We start from the raw sequence: 21,706 nt of genomic DNA, 5'->3' as shown, positions 1-21,706 counted from the left end.
CCAAGGCATGTGTGACGCAATTCTTATTTGCTACTCAAGTATGTGCGTCAATTCGTATGAATTTGGGTTTCACGTCCACCACGGAACTCCAGACCACAGACACGTGCAGCACCTGGGCGTTGTTCTCCAGAGATACCATTAACAGCGCCACCCAGGCGCCGCACGCTACGATTCCGATCTTTTTAGCGCTTATAGACCGTTGCCAGGAATCATATGTCGCACATTATGAGGAGGGATCGCGCGTTCCCTTAGTCGGCGGACATGCTCCCCAAACGATGCTTTCAATGAATTGGAAGACTAGCGCCTGAACCGCCAATGTATGCAACCAATGCGGCGTGATTATAATGATGTGCTTGAACAGGAAGGTGTGGTTTGCTGAACGGCGACAAGATGATGAAGTGGTCTTGACGACCATCAAGGTGTCGGTGGCGGATAGAAGAGGACAATGTCTGTGTGCGAACTTCTGGGGGGCTTCGGAAATTGTTGTCGAAAACTACCAGAATAGACATGGATGCGCGGGGGTCTGACCGTCAATGCAACGCTGCAGGGCATGAGCATACGAGGTTCGGAGAGATGTGTGCACCAAATTTAGCACGCGGTTGGTTGACCGTGATCACGCATTAGTAGAGTGCAGTGTAGATCAATACATGTTCCACACGGACGCGAAGACCTGCGCCAGCACGCGGACGAAGTGCATAGGGGAAATCCCATTCGATGTCAACGTACACCATGGAGCAAAGATGCGCCGAAGATTGTTTTCCAATTACAAGCTAATCAGCACAAGTCACTACCAAGGACTCTTGCGCCAGCCAAGTGCGTCCGACTCGCCTTTTCGCATATTGTATCTCTCCGATGTAGACAACGCAGATACCCCTCAACCATGACTGATACTGACTCAAGGAAAGTAATGAGAGACAAAGACACGTCTGACAGTAAAGGAAATGGACGTCAACATACGACTGAACCACGAATAGAGACAATGAGGGCAAGGAAAAGGTTGGCTTCAACTAGAAAGATCTCCCTCCGTCTTTTTTGCAGTCCGATGCCAACAATTACTTCGCCCGCTGAGCCCACACGCGAGCACGCGTTCTTCCTCTACGTGATTGCAAATGCTCGCTAAGATGGAAGAACAGTCCGTAGTAACCAGAACATGGAACAGAGCTGACAACTGGTAAATGCTGATGGCTCCAATCCGCAAGTGCAACGATGAGAGGTATTCGCCAAGACGCCATGTCCAAATGATGGATGCATAATCATTAGAAGAAATGGGTGTGTGGTTTCGAGAGCTCGTGAACTTCCATCTCCTGTTCGAGTGGTTAGCTTCGCTCCGGTAACGATACTCTAGCTGCAGTACATACCATCTTAAAGGAGTTCAGTTCCTCCTTGATCTGTTGCGCAAGCATCGGTGTAAGCCTATTACACGTTGCGATGTCGCCTCTACGATCGTAGTCCTGTGGTGACCATGCATCGTGGAATTGGATACGTGGGCTAAAACTGATGTTTCGAAGACTTCCGTGAGGTGTGGTAGGAAGACTCCTCGTGCTGCCGTTGGGAATACGCGGTGGTTTGCCGAAGTAGTCATCGTTGCGAGCTTGCCCAACCTCTGTTTTTGGCGTAGCAGGGGAGCTAGATCTTGATGAGCCCACATTTGGGACGGCATCGACGGGCTTCAGAACAGGCGAACCTGAATCTGAGTTTGTACCGGTGCCTGATTTTTCGTCAGTAACTGCATATGAGGAATGCGTAGCACACGTACGTTTTAGGATGCCCTTCTTCATCGAGGAAAGAACCTCGGCACGATCGCGATCGGACCCAACGATGCTCTTCCTTGACATAGCCTCGTTGCCCAACGCAGAGGGGTTTACAATCTCTGCGGACCGTCCGGCGTCAATCGAATTGCGCTCCAATCTAGGATAGCCAGTGCCGCCTCCGATCTGCTCGTGAGGGTTTGCGTTGACATTGACCTTTTGTCTCTCAGCCTCGACGGTGACAAGAGACACCTGACCCACGCTGGGTCTAGTGATAGGGCCATCGGCGGCAGGGACTCCAATGACCGACTTTGGCCTGAAGAGGCCCTTGATGGATTTTGTGCCCTTCTTCATCCCATGACCCATCTTGCGGAGCATGACCGATGCAGACGACGCGGCTGACTGTATTGAGAGGTTGTCAGTAGAGCCTATGCCACCCTGTCCTGAGTAGATGCCAGCGCCAATACCTGCCGCCTCTTGCTTTGCGATAATCGCCGCTTGTTCGGCATCCTCGTCGTTCTGGTACTTGTCTTTCCTCAATCTTGCACGCTCTGCCGAGATGTTATTCTCAGCAGAAGCCTTTCGAAGCTCAGCTGCGCTTCCAAAAGAAAAGGCCCTGCGTAGCCGGGACTTCATTCCCTTGTCCTTGTCGTTCACAGCGTTGAGGTGTTGCATCGCTGTGCTAGGTAGTACAGGTGCCTTCGCAGGGCTTGCAGGCTCTGATGGGGAGACCGGGTGCGACAGAGGAGATGGAGCTTGCCGCCTGTTAGGCTCAGGTGCTTTGGAAGGACCGCCTGCTGCTACGGAGGCATAGCTGCGCTGCGTGTTCACCACAGGGCGAGACTGGATTCCTTGTCAGCTTGCGAAAGTCTGGTGAAGTCACTCTACTCACCTGAGACCTTGAAGAGTTGTTAGAGGAAGCACTGCCTGCACTGCCTTGCCGTTCATGACTGTGACTCGAGTCGGGGCGGCTTCCTGCACGGTTCGAATTCGAGGGCGTGGTGGTGGAGGCGCTCGGTGTCGTGCTTGAACCAGCTCCTGAGCTAACCTGCAATGATGCCATGGCGGAGGTAATGTTGTTGTCTCCTTCCAGTCCGTTGAAACTGCGTCTTCTATATCGCTTAGCGGGGTCTATACCGCCTGAGCGAATAACTTGCGTATCATCTGCACTGTTCGCTCGGTTGTGCCCTGGCCTGAATGGCTGTGGGCCGTCATTCTGCGTGGGTCCCATCTGGGAGTTTCCTCCTGATGTAGAGCGTTGCGTCGGGGTAGAGGCACCGGTCGGAATGCTGTTGGACGAGTCTGTCCGTCCAGCGCCTCGCCTGTATCGTCCTGGTGAGGGCTTGGCAGGCGTATCGCCTATTGAAAGCGAGAGATCGGGTATGGAGGTGGATAGCGTGATGGAGGGCGCAGCGGAGTCGTAAGGTTTCTTGGTGTCGCGGTCATCTCTGGCAGCTGCGGGTGGCCCAGCCGACGAGCGGTTGGACGAGCCAGAGGTGGAGACTGTGGAATCGGAGGATGAGGAGGGGTGAGAGGGGTGGCCGAGTCGTGTCTGGTTGGCGTGGCTGGGAGGCTGCTGCAGGGTTTGGGGGGCTGGAGTCGAGGCAGACCTGTTGTCCTGGCGCAGCTGGGGCGTGCTGTTGAAGGCATACGGGGCTATGGGTGCGGCGGTCCCTCTGTATCCAGTGCCTCCCGAGTTTCCATTTTGCTGGTTGCGCGGCATCTGCGAGGCCCGCTGTTGTTGTTGGTTGGGGTGGTTGGGCGTGTTTTTGTAGGCATCGGACGGCGAGTAGGGCATTGTAATGGGTCCTGTCGTCTGGATGACTGATGTGAGTACCTGAGCCATCGGAGGCCTGCGAGGTAGCGCTATCAGGAGCTCGACGGGGGTGGGCGAGGGCTCGTCGGCGGCAGGAAGCGGCGACCGAGACGGGCAAAGGAAGATCTGTGGAGGGCGGGCGCATTAGCAGGGGGCTCTGAGAGTGCGAAGGCTGCGGGTGGTGGAGCGATGGGCATGGTGGCCGCGGTCGCGGACGGGAGGCAGGCGACCAGAGCGTGGCCTTTAGGGACGGGGCATTGGGGGGCAGGCAGGCCTGTGTCGGGGCTCCTGGGGCGGCGACGGGCAGCTGGGGGAGGTGTACCTGCTATGAAACAAAACGGACAAAGTATTAAAACAGAGAATAGAATGTAACGTCGTCAAGCGCTGGGAAGGCTGTCGTGAATCGACGGAGATGGCAGCGTGTACCAAGCCTCCCGAGCAGTTGTTCAAGCCTGCATTGGTCGGTCGTGGAGAGTCGGTCTTCTGCTGCTGACAACGACGTGCGATTCAACAAGCAAGCAGAAAAGGAAATAATAGAGGGAGGGTAAGGTTGGCCGTCGCGGTGAAGAGTTGAGGTTGTCAGGCAAAGGGGCCGCACTAGTCTCTGGAGCACGCACGGACGGGCGCGGCTAGGTCTAGGAGATTCAATAACTTCCTCACGCCAGACAACAAGCACGTTGCCCTGCCTCGCCAGGTGCAGCAGCGTCTTTATGCCAGCCTGCCTGTGCGGCCAACCCGTCGCAGGCGTGTGGGCGACGCTGGATGCCGCGAGCCTCTGCTTAATAGCCTCATGGCCTCGCGGCTCGTGGCCCAGGGCAGCTGCCGCTCGTCGTATTCACGCAAATCTTCATAGCCGATGGCCGCTGAGCTTCATCCGCCCCGACGTTGTGAAGACAGCGTCCGTCACCTCACCTCACCTCGCCAGCTTCACTTTGACCCTGGTCGCGCCCCCGTCATATAGTGCTCGGGCGCAGCCGATATAAGCAACAATATCGCGGCGGCCCATTTGCACCTCTAACCACATGTTGATCCTGCCACATTCCCACCCTGCCGTTCGGAAGCTTCTCGCTGCATGGCAACGGCACACTGCACCAGGCCCGGCCAACGTCACGGCTGCCTGCAAACCCTCCAGCTCCTGTCGCGGCTGGTGCGTCGACGCGTTGCGCTTAGGCCGAGCAGATACGACGCGATCTGGTAAACACTTACGAATTCGCCTCTGCGAGGGTCCCCGACGGCCAATCCGCAGCGCGCGCCCGGCGTCGCGCGACCCACCGCACCTGCGGCTCAGCCGTTTGCAGCAGTTGGTGAGTAGCGGTGGGCTCGTTAGGTCGCTGGCGGGCTGCGATAACGACGCTCCAAAGCCCGCCTTCGCCATGTTGATGCTTCACCGACACGTCTGTACCCCGCTCCTCTGCACGCCAGTCTCCCGTCCCTCTGCTACGCCGTGCCTGCTCCTACTGTGCCTACGTGATGCCACGGCTCTACCACCACTCCCCACCTCTCCTGCTCCCGGCACTGCATGCATGGCACCATTGCAGAGGGTCCCGGCACCACGTCGGGCCTTCCGCGAGACTCGTGCAGGATCGCATCCCCGTGATGAAATTTGCGGATTGCGATGTTCCCCAAGCCGTGGGGAACGGGACGAGGATGCTCGGCTCAGCGAGATGAGAACTGTTTGATGTGCATTGTCGAGGCACAACATCATTTCCTCTAATTGCGCAACCGCACTCGAGACACGCCTAGCAGTCCCGTCTCTGCTGTTGTGCAGAAATGGCAGTGGTGCGCGGCGTCGCAGCTCATGGCGTTCGAGGGTGGGTTTTCTCCGTTCCACCATGTCTTTTTGTGCCCCGCTTTTCTCGCCAGGGTGACGCGATCATCAGAAAGACGCGATCAGTGCGGCTTCTATTTTGAGCAGCATCACCAATCAACGACTCGTGTGGAGAGATCGAGGAAAACCTCCTGCTTCTTCGGGAATCATCTACGCTCACTACCAGCCCTCACCCACACGTCTTCACGTCCTCTTGTGCATCTTTTTTCCTCGCGTTCTTCGGCAGTAAGAGAATCCCGAGACTCGTCCAGACGGAGCATTTGCGCTAGCCTTTAGCACAACGCATATAGAATTGACTCTCGCGGAGCTAACCAGGGTCCCAAATTGGCGGTACTTCATTGTCGTCGCAAGGAACCATCCCTCTCGATCAAGGCTCTATTACTATTCCTATGCTGAGACGCAAATCCAGCTCGCCGATCAAAAGCTGCCTGCTGTATCCTGGACACTGCAGGGAAGGCAATTGCAACCGATCGTTGTGCGTGTCAACACATCACCATGTCTGACTTCTCGACCCGACGGCACCAAAGCTTGGTTGGTTGCCCATGCTCTCGACTGATCCACTGCATCTCTGGGGTATTATCATACCCAGTCCATCCGCCAGTATCCAAGTCCAGATCTCAATCGCCACGATGTCAATGTCGACGCTTCTCCGCGTCCGCGGCAGCTGCGCAACACACTTTCATACCTCAATACACCCCAGCGATTGTAGCCGTTGTGTTTAGTCTCCACGCGTCCATCGACCTAGAGCACTCCCAACGAGTATTCGGGGAGAAATTCTTACCAACAACCAATCAAGCATTTTGGCTCATCTACCCGTCTGGAACCCCACATGCGTCCAATCGCTGTCTAGACCGGCCAAGCACGCACGAGGAAGCTTTTGTGGCTGCTCTGATTAACGTCACACAGGGTAAAGCCCTTTACTAGCAATGTAGTCTGCGCATTTGTTAGCAGAACAGCCAATTGGAACGCGCTTGATGTTTGAACGTCTCGCTTGGATGTTTCTTCCGATCGTCGATTGCCGTCCAGCCGCTGTCTGCGGGATCTCCAATGCCCATGCACAGTGCGCCATGGAACTGGATCTGCTGTCCTGTTGTCGGTGTAGTAGCTGTGCAGCTCGGTGCACACAACCTCTTGGGACGATGAACACACACCACTGGCACACAGGCATGTTCCATCCTTGCAAGCAACCCACGCGAAGAGTGCTCAGCACGAAAGCTCTGATGTAGTAGCGTTCGCAGCTGTGTGGATTTGCTGGTCAACCGCCAAGGACGGGAGGTAGCGCTGATATTGCTGTATTCTGACCGCTTCAAACAGCTTTGTTAGGTCTGGGGCGCCTCTCGCATAGTGGTTCTGTCGGGGTCCAGGGATGCATTACATCTTGGCCTATCTGTGGCTGGAAGATCCAGGCTTGTCCATTGGAAAGATGACTGATTGCTAGGGAACTTGGCACGATGGCGGGAAAGGACTTCTGCTCACCATCTGTCTACTCTAGCAAATGCTGTATACTCCACAGCCCTTGGAAAGCGCAGGACTCAAAACTCCGCGCTGATCCCAACCCCGTCAGCGTCGAATCTCACTTTCTTCACTGATCGCCCATCTGACATCATTGCGAAGACACGTCAGCCTCCGTGTCGTTGAGGAGCCAACCCACATGCACCGTTGAGTCGCATCCACTCTTTGGTCACCGCGTTTCAGATTCAAGGTTATCGGATCGACAAGAACGGGTATCATAATTTCCCGAACCCTGATTTACCCAAGATGACGCAAGGATCTTCCGCTGCAGACCCGGCAGGTTTGTTTATGTGCGTCAAGTTGCTTGACTTAATTGCCTTGACAGCAACGCGACCAGGTCGCTGGGTTGGAAAGATGTATCTGAAACGTGACGATCGATGGCTGCACGTATATCATCCCGCGTTCTGCCACCGGGAGGATGGAGATATCAACAGCCTGCTTGGCATTATAACGAGCGCGTGTGGAACGTCTAACTGCTTGCCGTGACTCGTGTTCAGTACCCGAAGCGACAAGGTAGAGTCGATGGTGGAGATTGCAAAAAGAACGGCCACAACAAAACATGCAACTCCAGACAGAGCATCAGCATGTTTAAGGAGCGTCTCGATTGGAGTAAAAAGCAAAAAGTAAGCGAAGCCCATGGGGATCGAACCCACAACCTGTTATCTGTTAGAGTCTGGTGGGTGTCTCGGGGCGCGGTGAACCATACCTTTGGTGTTTGATGTTTTCAGCCGAAAACCAACGCGCTACCATTGCGCCAAGGCTCCTCTTTAGGAAGTATAGAAGACTGTCGCGAAATCTGCCCTATATAACTACGCTCAGAACTGTGCGTCCTTGCCGTGCGAGCTTCCAGCCAGACTAGAGGGCAAAAATGCGGACTCCAAGTGACGAGTTCCTGCATTCTACCCCGCTGTTAGCCAGGCGCTTAGAGCATCCGGCGTTGGCGGCACCCCACTGGCACGTGACCCCGCGCAGGTCTGCAAAAAGACATGTTCCTCCCTAGGACCACCACCACAACGACACGCAGGAGGGCAAAAGGAATGCATCGGCCGGGAATCGAACCCGGGGCTAGCCGAAACTGTGCTGTGAGGCATGGCAACGGCTAATTTTACCACTAAACCACCGATGCGGATTGGAGGTGTTGTTGATGGAGGATTGAGCAGACGGTAATACTATATTCCCGGCATCGCCATGCGAAGAAGAAGCATTGGGGGATAAGATGTGAGAGCTGGAGCATTTTGAGTTGATTCGGGTCGTTCAGGGGTAGTAAAGGATTTGCCTGGGCTGTGGGTCTGGAACGCCATGGACTTGTACCACTGAGCTACCCCTCTATCGATAGTAGCGTTGCAAATTCTTAGACGTCTTGACCTGACTACAAGGCTCGGAAGCAGACATGATTGTTTGATTGCGTTGCCGCGGCTAGGTTCGGTGACAGATATTGAACAATCGCAAAATCTACACTCGAGCAACTACAGTGGGATACAACGGCAGCGTGGAGCCTTCCTCTAATTCAGGTGCCTCACCCTCACAGAGACTATGTGTACCATTCTTCGAAAGATACCGAATCATCAACTTGGCAAGGTGACAGCATCAATCATCAGATTCTGGCCTTACAGCAGCCCTCAGGTTTCAGCGCTGTACCTCTAACTCTCTTCTAATGCCACTCAATACCTTCCTCGATTACGCAGAGAGAACTATGAAGTTAGCATGAGGACTCTACGTAGGAATTACAACCCCTTCGCCATTACATTCACTCCCTCGATCGTTCGGGACCGTTCTTAGCTCGACTCCAATCACGTAAACTCATTCATCCTTCGAGAAAAAGCCAACATCTCCGCTCTTCTGTCCCATCTCCACGAGCCTCTCTCTCATCTTCTTCGCCCTTTCTGCCATGTCAGGTTCAAATCCCTCGAAATCGTATTCCTTGGCCCTGAACGTAGGTGTAAGAAGTCAGTGTATGTCTCACGCGCAGTTCGTATGGGATACTTACCAATCACCGACACCGTGCTGCAACACATTCCTCGCTCGCTCGCTCCCCGCCTGTGTCGTTCCTATACTTCCATGCAACGTCATCCTTTCTTTCGAACTGTCGTACACGCCGCGATGTAGGATGTTGTTATTGTAGAAGGCCACCTCGCCTGCCTTGAGTTGCACAGTAATCTGGTCGGGCATGTGTACTTCGTACGGGTCCGCATTTCGTTCCGTCTCAGTGCGTGCGCGTTTATGCGATCCAGGCACAAGTACAAGGCTGCTGTCGTCGTACAGTGCAAGGTTCCACTGTGCGTGATGCCCTGGCTTCTTCAATCGCTCGAGCTCTTCTTCAGGCGTTGCGGTAGCTGCGACATCATCTCTATGCCAGCGCAGACTGAAGTCCTCGTCTGGTCGAACCAGCATGTTGTATAATTCCATGGTCAAATCGTCCTCGCCACACCCAATTAGTGCTGCGACGTACTTCAGAAGCTCGCTGTCAAAGTACGATCTTGCGAATGTGAGATGATCGGGATTTGACGGGTGGAGCAGATGCTGCACGCCCCAGATGCCTTTCGAGGGATCTTGTGGCCATGGTGGGAACTGCTTCGGCAATGTGCGTATATATGGCCATTTCCCAGATCGTGCCGCTTCTGTCATGCGGGAGGCAGCAGCGCGCAGGGCGTCGAGATCAAAAGACGGGAAGAGCGAAGCCGATAAGACCACGAAGCCATCGCGATCGAGAGCTTCGCGAGCTGCTTTGTACGGGTCGGCGCTCGATGAGGTGATGTTGTTTGAGTCCGAAGGCCCATTTGATGCTGGCTTAGCGGCTGGTTGCGCTATCGGTAGCTGCACCCTGGCCCTTGCACTTCCTTTCGGGCCTCCCATGTCGGGCTGGTGTTCGAACTTCCGCATCTTCTCTGTACCTGGGAGGAAGTGTGATAGAAAGAAAGCGCTGAGAGCTACAGACTTTTGTACGTTCCAACGCGCAGTTCGATGTCGATGTGCTACCCCGCTAGTGCTGTTAGCCCCGCAATGAGGCCCATTTGGGCATGCCGTAGTACAGACGCAAGCCGTATTGTACATCCAGCTCCGACATCCCTACTATAAGGCTCTCGGATTAGGAGATGATGAGGTCACGAGGTTATACCAGCGAAAAACAGGGAAGAAAGACATGCCCAGACATGGTAGACGCGTTCAAGAGTGGGCGAGTCTCTTCACTTATGAACAGCAATGAATATTGGAGCTGTGGTCTGGATAGTTATTTCCAGTCTGAAGAGTAAGGCTTGATTGAAATTCCGAAAAGAGCGACTGTCGCACTAGAAGTAGGAGAGGTTCGTCGACACGTAAGCACACAATCCAACACTGTTTCCCCTCTTAACATGCATCTCAGTCCAAGACCTCGATGTCATCCTAACCAAACTTATTCCGCAATCTCAAAAGCCTTCACCGACTCATCCAGGTACCCGTATCCTGCATTCGCTTTGACAGCTTCGACGAGAATGGTGGTGACATCAGAAGGAACGTCGCCTCCAATCCTAAAGTGACGGTGCTTGCGTTCGACCGCATCCCAAATCCCAGCCACATTGGGCTTGACAGCATCAACAGACCTCTTGGCAAATCTTCCCTTCAGACGTTCGTCCCCGCTGTGCCAGAGTGAGCCTCCAGTCTCCTTTGCACCACATCCTTCTTGACCACCACCGGTAGCCCAGCAGAAGTCTTCGAAACCTCCGCCGCCGCCACAGTAGCCTTCCGTAGTCACGGCGCATGGGTCGCCGTCTTCGCCGTTGAATACGGCGAATGAGTCTGGATCGCGGCCATCGACCTGGGTGTTGTTGAGGCCGCGACCTAGAATCGAGCTTGTAGTCTTCCAGAAGTTCGCACAGCAGGTTTCAGCAGGGATGTTGCTGCACATAACTAAGGGTTGATGTATAGAATAAGTAAATGGCCCACACTTGGCCAGCACGGGGGACATTGCTTACAGTAGGCGCCGTCAAGGTCGAGGTTGCACTCTGTGTTAGGAACGCTGTCTTCCCAGATGGCGAACTGGATAATGTCGACAGCATGAGCCATAAGAGGCAGAACCGCAAGGATGAGACTCTGAGTGTACATGGTGAGTTTGGTGGTAGTTCGAGCCGTTTGTGTGTTTGAGTGGTGGTTGATGAGGTGAAGCGAGGGCTAGAAAGCTGATGTTGATATCTGAAGGCCTCATCGTAACTTTATATACACGACTTCAGATATTGACCCACATGCTTTACCCATTACATCTATTCTCAAACGAAGAGATGGTGCTAGTAAGGCAGACTTCCACGCAGTGGTCCATCCTCTACGCGACCATCGCGAAGGATCACAAGTTTACGCCCGTGGCGGAGGTCCAGAGGTTTAATCCACTCCCAACGTCCCTCTTTGACTTGACGCTGCTCGGTTGCGTACGCGATATTTACTTGCTACGCAGGTCTTAGGCAGGTAGCCAAGAAATGATCTGCCGGTCGAAGCACGCATCAAGAAGCTAGTCTTTCACCCACGGGAACGGCTCAGTGACTGCACTGCGGCCTTGCATGTGGTCGGTGTTGAATCTGTTGTCGCGTTTTTGAGGCGGAGTCCACGGTTGCGTCGCGAAGGATCTGGCGCTAACGCAGCGAGGACTGGAAAATCCTAAGCACGGGGTAATGACCCCTATAGGACGCATGTCCGCTTGGTTCAATCAGCTTTAGCCGGTATAGCATAGACAAGTCGACGCCCTTCGTGTGCGCGGTCGCGGACCCGAGTTAGACGGCCGATTTGTCAGGCCAGGTTGTGTGAATGAACATGTTCGACGGGTGTATGATCTCCGTAGTCTGCACTTTCAACAACTTGTTACCAGTTGGTGTAACCGGGAGAGATGTACGGGTATGGCCGGGCCAGATCCTCGACAGGCCAACAAAGCAGTTGCAATATCGGTCTAGGCCATGGTCTCCGACGTATGCTGTCCTTGACAACGCTGTTCTTGTACCAATCGTCTTGAACTCTGCAAAGGTGAACAGAGTAGCCTCCACGATGTAGTAGAATACATGGGAAAGGCCTTGTCTACTGATGGCTGCTGAGCTCTCAAAGTACACTAGGGACTACGTTTCCGTTACAAGTTTGCCAGCCTGCATCTAGGATTAGTGTGACATGCCTACATAGGGTTTTAGACATAGAAATTGCGATGAGATGAGACACAGACGTCCCTTCTTTGGTAGCATCCCTTCGACTTCGTGTGCATGCAAGCAGTGTTTTATCGCAGCCCTTAAAGGACGGATTCTCTTCGCTCATCTTCCACAGACCGCCCTTGGTAAGATCCGGGATCTTTCTGATCGATGAGTTAAGCGTATCGCATTCGTTTATGTATCCACGTTGCGAATGATTGACGAGATGCCTCGGCAGGGTTGACGGTGTAGGTATTGCCGAGAGCCCATTTCGGATCCTCACTATTGGACGAGCACGCTGAGGAGCTCGCAATAGCGGGTTGATGTGACTTCGTTGCTTTCGACGCGGCATTTGATCTTGTCAGACACACGAACAGAGGCCTCGACGAGAGTGATAAACCCTCATGACCTAGAAGCCAGGATGGCTTCAGGCCGTGCGGCATTTATAGGTGATCAGCGTGATGTCTAGAGGCTGACGGTATCCCAGGACATAACACAGGCGCTTGCAACTCTAATACGAATTGATGTATGTGATGATACACAACAATTGCGAAAGCTCATTGATTGAAGCAGGACCCATTCTTGAAAGCAAACGGCAAGAGTTGGAGGGCCCCGTGGTGACTAAGCCCCGCGCCAACCAATCCTAGAAAGGAAGCCCCACCATGGCTGCCTCCAGCTCCCAAGGTCTCTCTCCATTTTGACTATTCTCTACCTTCTTTATTCATCAGCTCCTGATTTTCAAAAAGATCGCAAGATTGGAGTCCCTAGAAAATAATACGACGAAATGGGGGATGTGAAGATGGCGTATTCTACCTACGTAAAGACAGTCGGAGACATCGCCAAGTCTAACGCGGCAGCAGAACGCCAACGAGAACTTGAAAGTCATCTCTGCTTGAGCCACACTTTGTCAAGTGGGAGTTTTCAATTTTGAGTGTCGTAAGCGCTCTTCCGAGACCCATGCTCATTAGTGCAGCCTTCTTTTATCAGTGCCCGTGTATTTGTAAGCACTGTGGACGCCTTACAGGAGTATTCCCACGAGTTTCTACTCGATCCTATAACTGCGGGAAACCTATATAAGTGCCTTCAAAAGCTATTAGTAGAAAAACGATGGCACGAAGAACGGATCCAAGGGATGATGAGTGGAAAAATGTCCAAGATGCGAAGAAGAGGAAGCAGATACAGGACCGATTGGCACAACGTGCACGCCGTATGTGTGGACCATCGCGCATGCATCATTTTATACTCATATAATGTAGGGCAGCGACTACGTCAAGCTCAAAACGAAACCAGCATATCAACATCGCGATTGCCTCAAACCCAACGCCCGGAATCCTCCACGAATGATACATCATCTGAGATCGCAATTAGATCCAGTCCAGACGATATCGCGCATCTCAATACGTCGAGATCACCCTGCCCACATTTCCAGAACGTAGAAGTACATTCTAGCGCACTAGAGATTGATTTAACGTGCAACCCCTACCCCCAAACTTGCTCAATACCTTCCCCACTAGCCCAGACCATGATCCCCTTGACCGTCTTTGCTGCACTCTATGCAAACGGCGACATCCAAGGCATTTCCTGCGCTACTACCTACTCCTCACGGACTCCCATGCCGAAGCCGCATATTCCATTACCTCTGCATCCAACAGAGCTGCAAATGATGATTGTACATCCGCGGTGGATTGACCGGCTCCCATTTCCGCGAATGAGGGATAGTTTGATAAAGCTGATAGGTGTGGTGGACGAGGAAGAGCTGTGCAAGGACTTGTTTACTATGCCGAGTTGGGCCATTGAGCCGGGATACGCATCCTGGGATCCTAGGGCCTGGAAGATGGAAAGGGAGTGGGAAATGAAATGGGGGTGGTTAATGATATGAGGGTATGGGTTACTGATGAGAAAATGCTTTGTTACACAGCCAATGAACCTAAGAGATCAAGAGAATCTCGCATTTATTTTACAGAGGCAGTCTTACTTCCACCGCAGTAGGTACCTGAGATATTACGCGGGTTCCATCGTTTGAGCTTGCGGTGTCGCTCAGCCGTCAACCTTCCTTCCTTCCCCTCCTTCAAATCGATGCTTCCCAATTTCCAACACGTCAATCTTATCACCCACCGCGACGGCTCCTGTATCCAATGGCGTGACTTGCATACCCAGACACGCATTCTTAGACCCCTCATCGATAACCCTGTAACTCCTCAACGTAGTCAGAGGCTCGTTCTTATCGGCTACAGCAGTTTTTGGGTCGACGTTAGGCAACTTGCACCTGGTCGTCCGACACGAGATGTGCAGGTTCATGGAGGATGTGGAATCAGATGAAGTAATTTGTGCCTGCTTCCAGTCGTCTTCGGCAAAGGCAGGAGGTCCAGTGATGTAAATGTTTGCGCGGAATCGCAGCGCGTCGAGGAGGGTAAGATGCCTTTGCCAGAGTTCTGGAAGTTCGGAAGAGGGATTGGGGAGCTTGGATGCTACGTCGTGGACCGAAGCGAGATTCAAAATATGGATCGGGTACTGTAGTACTATTAATCATAATGCCGTAGAAGGTCAGGACAGAATCTCCAAGATTCAGGCGCCTGGAACGGCAACAGCTGAGATCAAAGAATAGTAAGACATGACTGAAAAAATCCATACGTACCGAATCGTGCATTCCAATGACCGTCTCAAATCCAACATCCTCCTTTTTGGGCGCGCATTTGTGTACTTCCCGATACGCATTCGTGTCAATTCTGAAGAGCGCAATTGGATTTGCTGCACCAAGGGTATATCTCAACTTCTCGAAGACTTCGCGATCAATCTCCGAGCTAACATTGAGTGCAGTAGGGCTGTCTTTCCAGATACGCAAAACTTCGCTCCGATATCCCTTGCTCTTGATCCTCTCCGGCGAAGGGTTGAAAGGTACTCTGAACTCCAGCATCGGCTCCGATTTTCGACTCAATCTTGCCAAGATGATTTTTCCATAGTTGATCAGACCCTCGATCGTGAAGTCGGTGTCGGGAGAAAAGGGGAAACGAATGACCAAGCATCCCTCACTTTTGACCCATTCTCCGTCTTCTTTGTAGCCTCTTGCGGAAGGATCCGGAACCCAGATCTCAGTGTCGACTTTAGCAAGGCGAGGGAATTTCCTTTGGGTCATAAAGTGCCATTCACTGGTCACCTTGCCGTCTAGCGTGGGCAAGCTCGTGACTTGCTGGGCGAGGGTGAACTGGCGATCATATTTCAGTCCTGTGCGATCGATGTCGCTCTTGCTCAACTCGACGGGTGCACCTGACTTCAGGGGGTAGACGAAGAGTGCCTTGACCGTCCATGGCTTCTCTGGAGTGGGGTCACCGCCCTTGGCATATCTCTTAGAATACTGATCCTCCAGGTTACTGCGTCCTTGGAGCCCGAGTTTCCTGCAACCGGCTGGCGGAGGTAGTGGCTTTGGTGTTTTGAAGGCAGCGAGAACAAGCAAAAAGACCAGAGGGGCGATACAAGATGCCGTCGTAAGGAGGACTGCCTGGAGTGTTATGTTGATGCCAGCTTCTTTGAGCATACCATTGGCAGCAAGTACGAAGTTTTCGACATTTTCCGCCATGCTGGTGTAGACGTTCACACGCTACTAGGGAGAGGAGTGTGGCGTGTGGTCAAAGGAGAGATCTAGAAGCTCGAAGATGCGACTCTTATCGTGAAAACATGCCAAGGTATAAGCCCAAGCAATATCGTCGGCGCTAGAACACACAAGGCAGGTGTGCTTGAACGAGTGAAAGACCAGATCACCCAAAACGCGTCTCTCCTGGGGCAGTATGTTTGTCGCGAGAAGGAAGCAAGGCATGTGGAAGTGAGGAGAGGGTGCGAGTCATGATAAACCGCGGCCCGCATTTGCTCTCGACAAAGTCTCCCGAACACCCACCATACGCACCTTCTACCTACACGAAGGCTTTCTCGACCCCATCGCGCACAGGGCAAGCAGAATAACGCGAAACGTCATGCACGTCAACGCGAGATCACGAGACTACCGCACCACCATCGCAATCCGCTGAGGCTCGACCGCAAGCCACGACACACCATGGCCAGTGAAGAAGCACCCCAGCTGTCGCCCTCGTCGCGTAGGCAATTGCTCCTCTCGCGCAGATGGCATAGATAACTGACACTATCACAGACAGGCTGCCCACCGTCTCGGCATCCCAAGCCCTCCAAAGCCTCCATGCGCGCGGAGCCCGCACTGTATCGACGGGCCTGGCACAGCTCGACCAGGTCCTCTCACCGCCGAGCCTACCGGGCCACCATGTCTCGGGCGGATACATACGCGGCAAGGTGACGGAGATCTTCGGCCCGTCCGGAGTCGGCAAGACAGCATTTGGGTAATTGTGCCTGCGTCACAGCTTCACAAGAGACGGCGGCTGAAGGGTTCAAGGATACAGGCTGCAGTCTCTGCCCTGCGCGAGGGCCAGCGAGTGATATGGATCGGTATGTATATGTCCACAACTGCGGACCAGGGCTAATTGATTGCTTGCAGACGCTGCCTGTGCGCCTTTGGTCAAGCATCGCGTCGACGACATGCTCACTGCGCAACCCGATGCGCCCGCTATCTCTCGAGATGAACTGCGTGCTCATTTCCACTACTTGCCCATGCCGACGCTTGCCCATTTCCTGGCGCTGTTCATGCACGCGCCCGCTGCCTTTCCTCCGCACGGCACCAGCCTGGTCGTCGTAGACTCTCTTGCAACCCTCGTCGATAACGCATACCCCCGCAATGTCGACGACCGCCTACCCAAAAACAAGACAGATCAGGCACGATGGGCTGCGGGACGTCGATATACCGTCATCAACGAGCTGATCGCCACACTTACGCGCTTCGCTGCACTGCACGACATCGCCCTACTAGTGACGAGCCAGACCATTACACGCATCCGTGGCGCTTCACGCGCATTGTTGGTACCGGCAATATCAGGGATCGAATGGGAGAATGGCGTTTCTACTCGTCTGGTTCTCTTCAGAGACTGGCCCCGACACGCCAAGGCCAAGAGCAAGGTACAAGCCGACAGCTTGCAGAAAGCGCGATTTGCTGGCTTGGTCAAGGCGAATGGTGTAGCTCTCGCGGAAGAAGGCAGTGTGGGCAACGTGGTATCCTTCACCATTGACCATGTGCGTCGATATACTACCTGCAGAGCGTTCATCTACCACGATGCGCTCCAACATCCTGTGCGATGAGCTCCCGCTGACGCTATACAGCACGGTCTTTGCGACATGAATGTAGCAGCCGACGATATTGCAACCCCTCTGTTCGTCCCAACAGAAGCCAGACCGCCTAAAAGATCCTTCGCCGAGATCGACGAGGACGTGGCTCGAGAACCAAATTCTGATGAGCTCTATGGCTGGATAGAAGACGATGAAGTCGCCACTGAGGGGTTGTTGATGGATGAAGCAGCCGTCAACGAGAACGACGCTGTGGGACCTCGCCTAGATGTTGTCGCAGAGGGCCATAAGAAGAAGGTAACACGGACATCTACGCTTTGATTGTAGGGGCACCAGTCCACCCTACACCTCTGCCACAGTCAAGACCCGCCAAGTTATTGCTCTGTCGCGACGCGCGTTGCTCGTCAGACGTGTTCTGCTTACATCTGGGGTAAGCTCGTATGTATCTCCCTTCTCTTCATATGCAAGGTCTAAAAACTGGCAAATCTACCAGTTAGAACGTAGATCTCGCATTTCCACCGATGATACAGGCCTCCGGCCCGCGGGAATGGGTCTCGCTATTCAGCCGTGTGGGGTCATACAGTGCACCCCGGAATGAACACCCACACCTTGTCTCCGCACCAACCCGCATGCTCGCCTGCATTCGAAGCGCTCTGACATCAGCACTGAGATGCGTCTCCGCGCGCTACGGTCAAACACTCTCGTTTCCGCGTAATCCAGCTCGGGCATGTACGTATTCTTCCGGCGGTAGATTTGCTTCGCATCCGTCCTCCACTTATACAAATCCGGACACAGAGCCTATGGGTGTCGTCCCCAGGCTAGCGGTATCCACGAAAAGCAACAAAAAGCAAATGCACAACACAAGCCTCATCAGCCTTTACACGTGCATGCATCACCCCGGAACTCCGGTGCTCACAGGGATCGGGGAAGCGCCCGCAAACCCAAAGCCCTGGGTTTCTCACCGGCAAAAGTCGTGCTTCTTTTGGATGATGATGGCTTGAGGCTTCGCGAGTCCGGGGTCAGCGGGGTTGGTGTGTCGCCTGGGCGTGGGGGCTGCCACCTACCTGCTTGTTTCACGTTCTGATTGCTCGTGGCAGACCACCTGACCATGTGATAGGCATTTTCGCGACAGTGTTATAGCAAGCCACTGATACAATCGCATCTGATTACCCCACGGGGAGCATAGCGAACTACACAATCCTGCCGGAGAAGCACCTGCTTCCAATGTGGACTCCGCAGCAAGCGATAGTTCATGTTACTGTCCTGTCGCCAAGGGCGCATACGTGAACGAAATCTAGATTTACTTGCTCACCGCCAGTCAGCCACACAAACTGCACAAGAGATGGTGATCTCCTCTTTCCACAACAATCAGCATCTGTCATGCCAGGCAGAAACAGCTTCAACGCATATCATCGGCTCCACCAACAGCAGGGGCGTCGTTTAACGCCAGATGCAGAAGGTCCTTGCCTTAGTATCAACCGCGCAATGTCACTCCTTCCCCACGCTTCTCCACAAACGCACTACGCTTCGCTGGTCACCGTTGATCCCTTGCCCTGATGGAGGCGGAGGCTGCGTGAAGAGACGGCATTCACGGCCCTAGCGGGCGACTGACACGCGGTATCCGGGGCCGACCCGCCTGTGAAGCAAGATGTTCGCTTCGCTTGGACGCCTGATGTGGGGATCGTGGTGTTGATCCTGAATCTGGTGTTTGGAGGTTTGCAACGCTGTTGCCTCTTCGAGTAATCCGTGAAAGGAGGTGCAGAGGAAGACGGCGTGCGTACGTAACGGTATTGTTGGTCGGGTAACGGTGTCCGAGATGATAACGTAGTGCACACTGGAGGATGGTGATAGCGGCTTCGTATGTTGTTCTGCAATATGCATGTTAAGGCGAACTTGAATTTTAGGAAAGAGAGGCTAGTGACTGGTGTCAATGCGATGAGTAGTACCTACTTTGTTGTCCGAATGATTCGTTTCTGATAGTAATTAAGCGCTGTATGAGTATGGGCTGGCGGTATTGATACTTGCTGCTTATAAGACACTTGATACCACGGCCTGTATTGCCTTTTCTGTACATTTGCTAGTACCGGTAGTCAGCAACCCGCCTATGAACAAGATGTGCTCCTGACTTAGATGTATCTGGCTGCTACAAGACACCGCATGGCGTTGTCGTTTATAACATAGTGCTCTGGTGGTATTACAACAAGCATGCGAATCGACGCGCTTACAAGCGAGGGCAGTATTGCACCGCAGGAACATGCAGATCGTGTAGCAAAACATACTTTATCGATTGCTACCTTTCTTGAACGATTATTGTTGCCTTAGCCTTTAAGGACGTAAGGGATAGATAGGTATAGTGCAAGACCATACGCAAACACTAGTGCGAAGCTGAGTCGCTAGTAAAACAAAGTTGAGTAAGACTTTGCACCGAGTGCACATTTTGGTCCTGTTAAACACAAAGGTGTCAAAGTTAACAAGCGGAAGCCGATCTATGGCTATGCAGGCGCCTTGGCTCAGTTGTCATACGGACTAAAGTTCGACATGAAGTGGGTATGCACAAAGGTCTTTGCTGACTGGGTTTCTATCTCCCGCGACAAGCGGAACGGAAAGACACCAGAACCATCCAAGATTGGTACTGAGCGCAGGTCATATCAACATAGGCGCTTGCACAACAGCTCAAGCATGAAATGAACTCCAGTGCTGCGCGGGCAGATATGCGAGACGCGTTCGCCATCGACAAACCAGGCCGGCGTAATAGCGTGCACTCAAACAAAGACCATTAACATCCGAAACAGTACTATGTGGCTCTATAGTACCCGAACGGACAGAAAGAGGATGAGGTCACGAGGGACCAAGCCATCAATTAAGGACATCCCCAGTCTGTCAATCGTGCTCGTGAATACGAAAAGCCCATTATATCAATTGGTAGGCCACTTCCGATCGACCAAAGACTGGAAGCCTCCGTAGTGTACCATCTTCTGTGTTGATCCTCATCACTGTACAGCTGAGAGCCTCGCAGCGGCCCTCGTGTAAGTAACTCTATCCCCGGCCTCAGAAGTTGCGATCATCCTGGCATAACGCGAATCTCCCCGGGGCTAAAGGCAGATCGACATTCTCCCTTCATCCGCGGGCTGCATCCGATTGATTGTTCCCAAGATCACGATCGGGGCTTCGTAGATCCATGAGGGGTTGCTAGTGAAATGCTCTGGGGCATTAGAGCCTGGAGAAGCGCTCAATAATTGCGATAGGAGGTCTATTGAGTTTGTCAAGCGCAGCAATTGCGGACAAGACGACGATCTTTATGCAGACTTGTGGAGATCGTGGTCTGACGTAGGATCGACATGTGACTGGAGATTTGTTCATGTTGGGTGACTGCATTAAAGAAATTTGCAGACCTCGAATTCCGCCATCGGTCCATGTCAACCCCAGCTATGCAGCATTCGTAATCTGTTCCCACCATCTGTGCACTGGGATTGCCACCGAAGCTTGGCGTGATGTACTGGGGTCGTCGCGTCGTTGCGTCTTGTCACTATCTTTGAAGACGACAGACTGACATCGAGTAGTGAACAACATGGCCACTACGGTAAGTCTAGGCAGAGAAGGTCGGATCTGACTAGGTGTCTGTTAGGGTTTCGAGTAGTAATTTTTAGTATATATTCTATAAAAGAGCAAAGGCAGCTAAACTATAAGTGCAAATCTTATAACTATAGTTACCTATTTTTAAGAGTAGAAATTTTACGTAAGCGCTTAACTTCTTTTTATTACTATAAAATCTCTATTATTATTATTATATTTACTATAGTATTTTCTACTACTTTTACTAACTCTAATAACTTTAGCACTAATAAGTATAGAAATATTACTATATAAGAATTAGACTTTAGTCTATACTTTAAGTAATAGCTCTAACTTATGTATACTAAGATTATTAGCTTAGTAAATATATACATTTAATATAAAAAACTAATTATTATAATTAGTATTAAGCTTAAAGTTACTTATATTTTAAGTAAATTATAGTTAATATACTTAAGTAATATTAGATCTTTTATACTTAAGAAGATTACTATACTTAAGGCTTTTTATAAGAATACTATTATTATACTTAAGAATAAAGCTATATTTTCTATACTTAATACTTAGTTATAATTACTTATAAGCTTAAAAAATAAAGTTTATAACCTTTAGAATTACTAAGTACTTAGACTATAAGCTTAAAAAGAGAGCTAACTAGTAGAGAATAAATAAAAGCGTAGAATATATAGAGAATTTAGTAGATTATACTATAGAGACTAGACAAATTAATTAGTGTATTCTAATGCCTAATACCTCTAAAATAATACTAGACACCGGGGGATTGGATCTAATGAGGTGGCGGTATCATCGAAACAAAACCCCTGGATCGCCTTCGCCTCGTCTCGGTCCATGAGCCACTGTCAACGGTGCGGGGCCCCAGAGCCCGACCCGTAGATCAACCGATACTATCGGGTACTGTTGG

The 21,706-nt window shown here is 52.3% G+C and overlaps 5 protein-coding genes and 2 non-coding genes across 7 annotated transcripts; 1 reads left to right on the top strand and 6 right to left on the bottom strand.

Moving 5' to 3' along the window:
* Positions 1-1,256: 1,256 nt before the first annotated feature.
* Positions 1,257-3,546, bottom strand: J4E85_004426 (uncharacterized protein; the record flags this gene model as incomplete). Its single annotated transcript, XM_051468682.1, has 4 exons — positions 1,257-1,304; positions 1,359-1,708; positions 1,757-2,591; positions 2,797-3,546. 4 exons carry the CDS (start codon positions 3,544-3,546, stop codon positions 1,257-1,259), a joined length of 1,983 nt encoding a protein of 660 aa, XP_051326897.1.
* A 3,986-nt stretch (positions 3,547-7,532) lies between these two features.
* Positions 7,533-7,668, bottom strand: J4E85_004425. The gene has a single exon. It is a non-coding gene; the product is annotated as a tRNA-Arg (tRNA).
* A 274-nt stretch (positions 7,669-7,942) lies between these two features.
* J4E85_004424 lies at positions 7,943-8,030 on the bottom strand. Its single transcript has one exon. It is a non-coding gene; the product is annotated as a tRNA-Gly (tRNA).
* A 674-nt stretch (positions 8,031-8,704) lies between these two features.
* Positions 8,705-9,784, bottom strand: J4E85_004423 (uncharacterized protein; the record flags this gene model as incomplete). The annotated part of the gene is made up of 2 exons (XM_051468681.1): positions 8,705-8,831; positions 8,892-9,784. The coding sequence occupies 2 exons, from the start codon at positions 9,782-9,784 to the stop codon at positions 8,705-8,707; spliced, it is 1,020 nt and encodes a 339-aa protein (XP_051326896.1).
* A 508-nt stretch (positions 9,785-10,292) lies between these two features.
* On the bottom strand, positions 10,293-10,981 carry J4E85_004422 (uncharacterized protein; the record flags this gene model as incomplete). Its single annotated transcript, XM_051468680.1, has 2 exons — positions 10,293-10,717; positions 10,852-10,981. The coding sequence occupies 2 exons, from the start codon at positions 10,979-10,981 to the stop codon at positions 10,293-10,295; spliced, it is 555 nt and encodes a 184-aa protein (XP_051326895.1).
* A 3,092-nt stretch (positions 10,982-14,073) lies between these two features.
* On the bottom strand, positions 14,074-15,610 carry J4E85_004421 (uncharacterized protein; the record flags this gene model as incomplete). Its single annotated transcript, XM_051468679.1, has 2 exons — positions 14,074-14,547; positions 14,672-15,610. 2 exons carry the CDS (start codon positions 15,608-15,610, stop codon positions 14,074-14,076), a joined length of 1,413 nt encoding a protein of 470 aa, XP_051326894.1.
* Positions 15,611-16,081: 471 nt separating this feature from the next.
* Positions 16,082-17,532, top strand: J4E85_004420 (uncharacterized protein; the record flags this gene model as incomplete). Its single annotated transcript, XM_051468678.1, has 5 exons — positions 16,082-16,121; positions 16,175-16,376; positions 16,430-16,482; positions 16,532-17,160; positions 17,248-17,532. The coding sequence occupies 5 exons, from the start codon at positions 16,082-16,084 to the stop codon at positions 17,530-17,532; spliced, it is 1,209 nt and encodes a 402-aa protein (XP_051326893.1).
* Positions 17,533-21,706: the final 4,174 nt, after the last annotated feature.

The sequence above is a fragment of the Alternaria conjuncta genome (genome assembly GCF_024043145.1).
Source record: "Alternaria conjuncta strain BMP 0040 chromosome Unknown scaffold_6, whole genome shotgun sequence".
Taxonomy (NCBI): Eukaryota; Fungi; Ascomycota; class Dothideomycetes; order Pleosporales; family Pleosporaceae; genus Alternaria; species Alternaria conjuncta.
The sequence above is the reverse complement of the archived record's forward strand: the minus strand, read 5'-3'. Positions and strand labels throughout refer to the sequence as shown.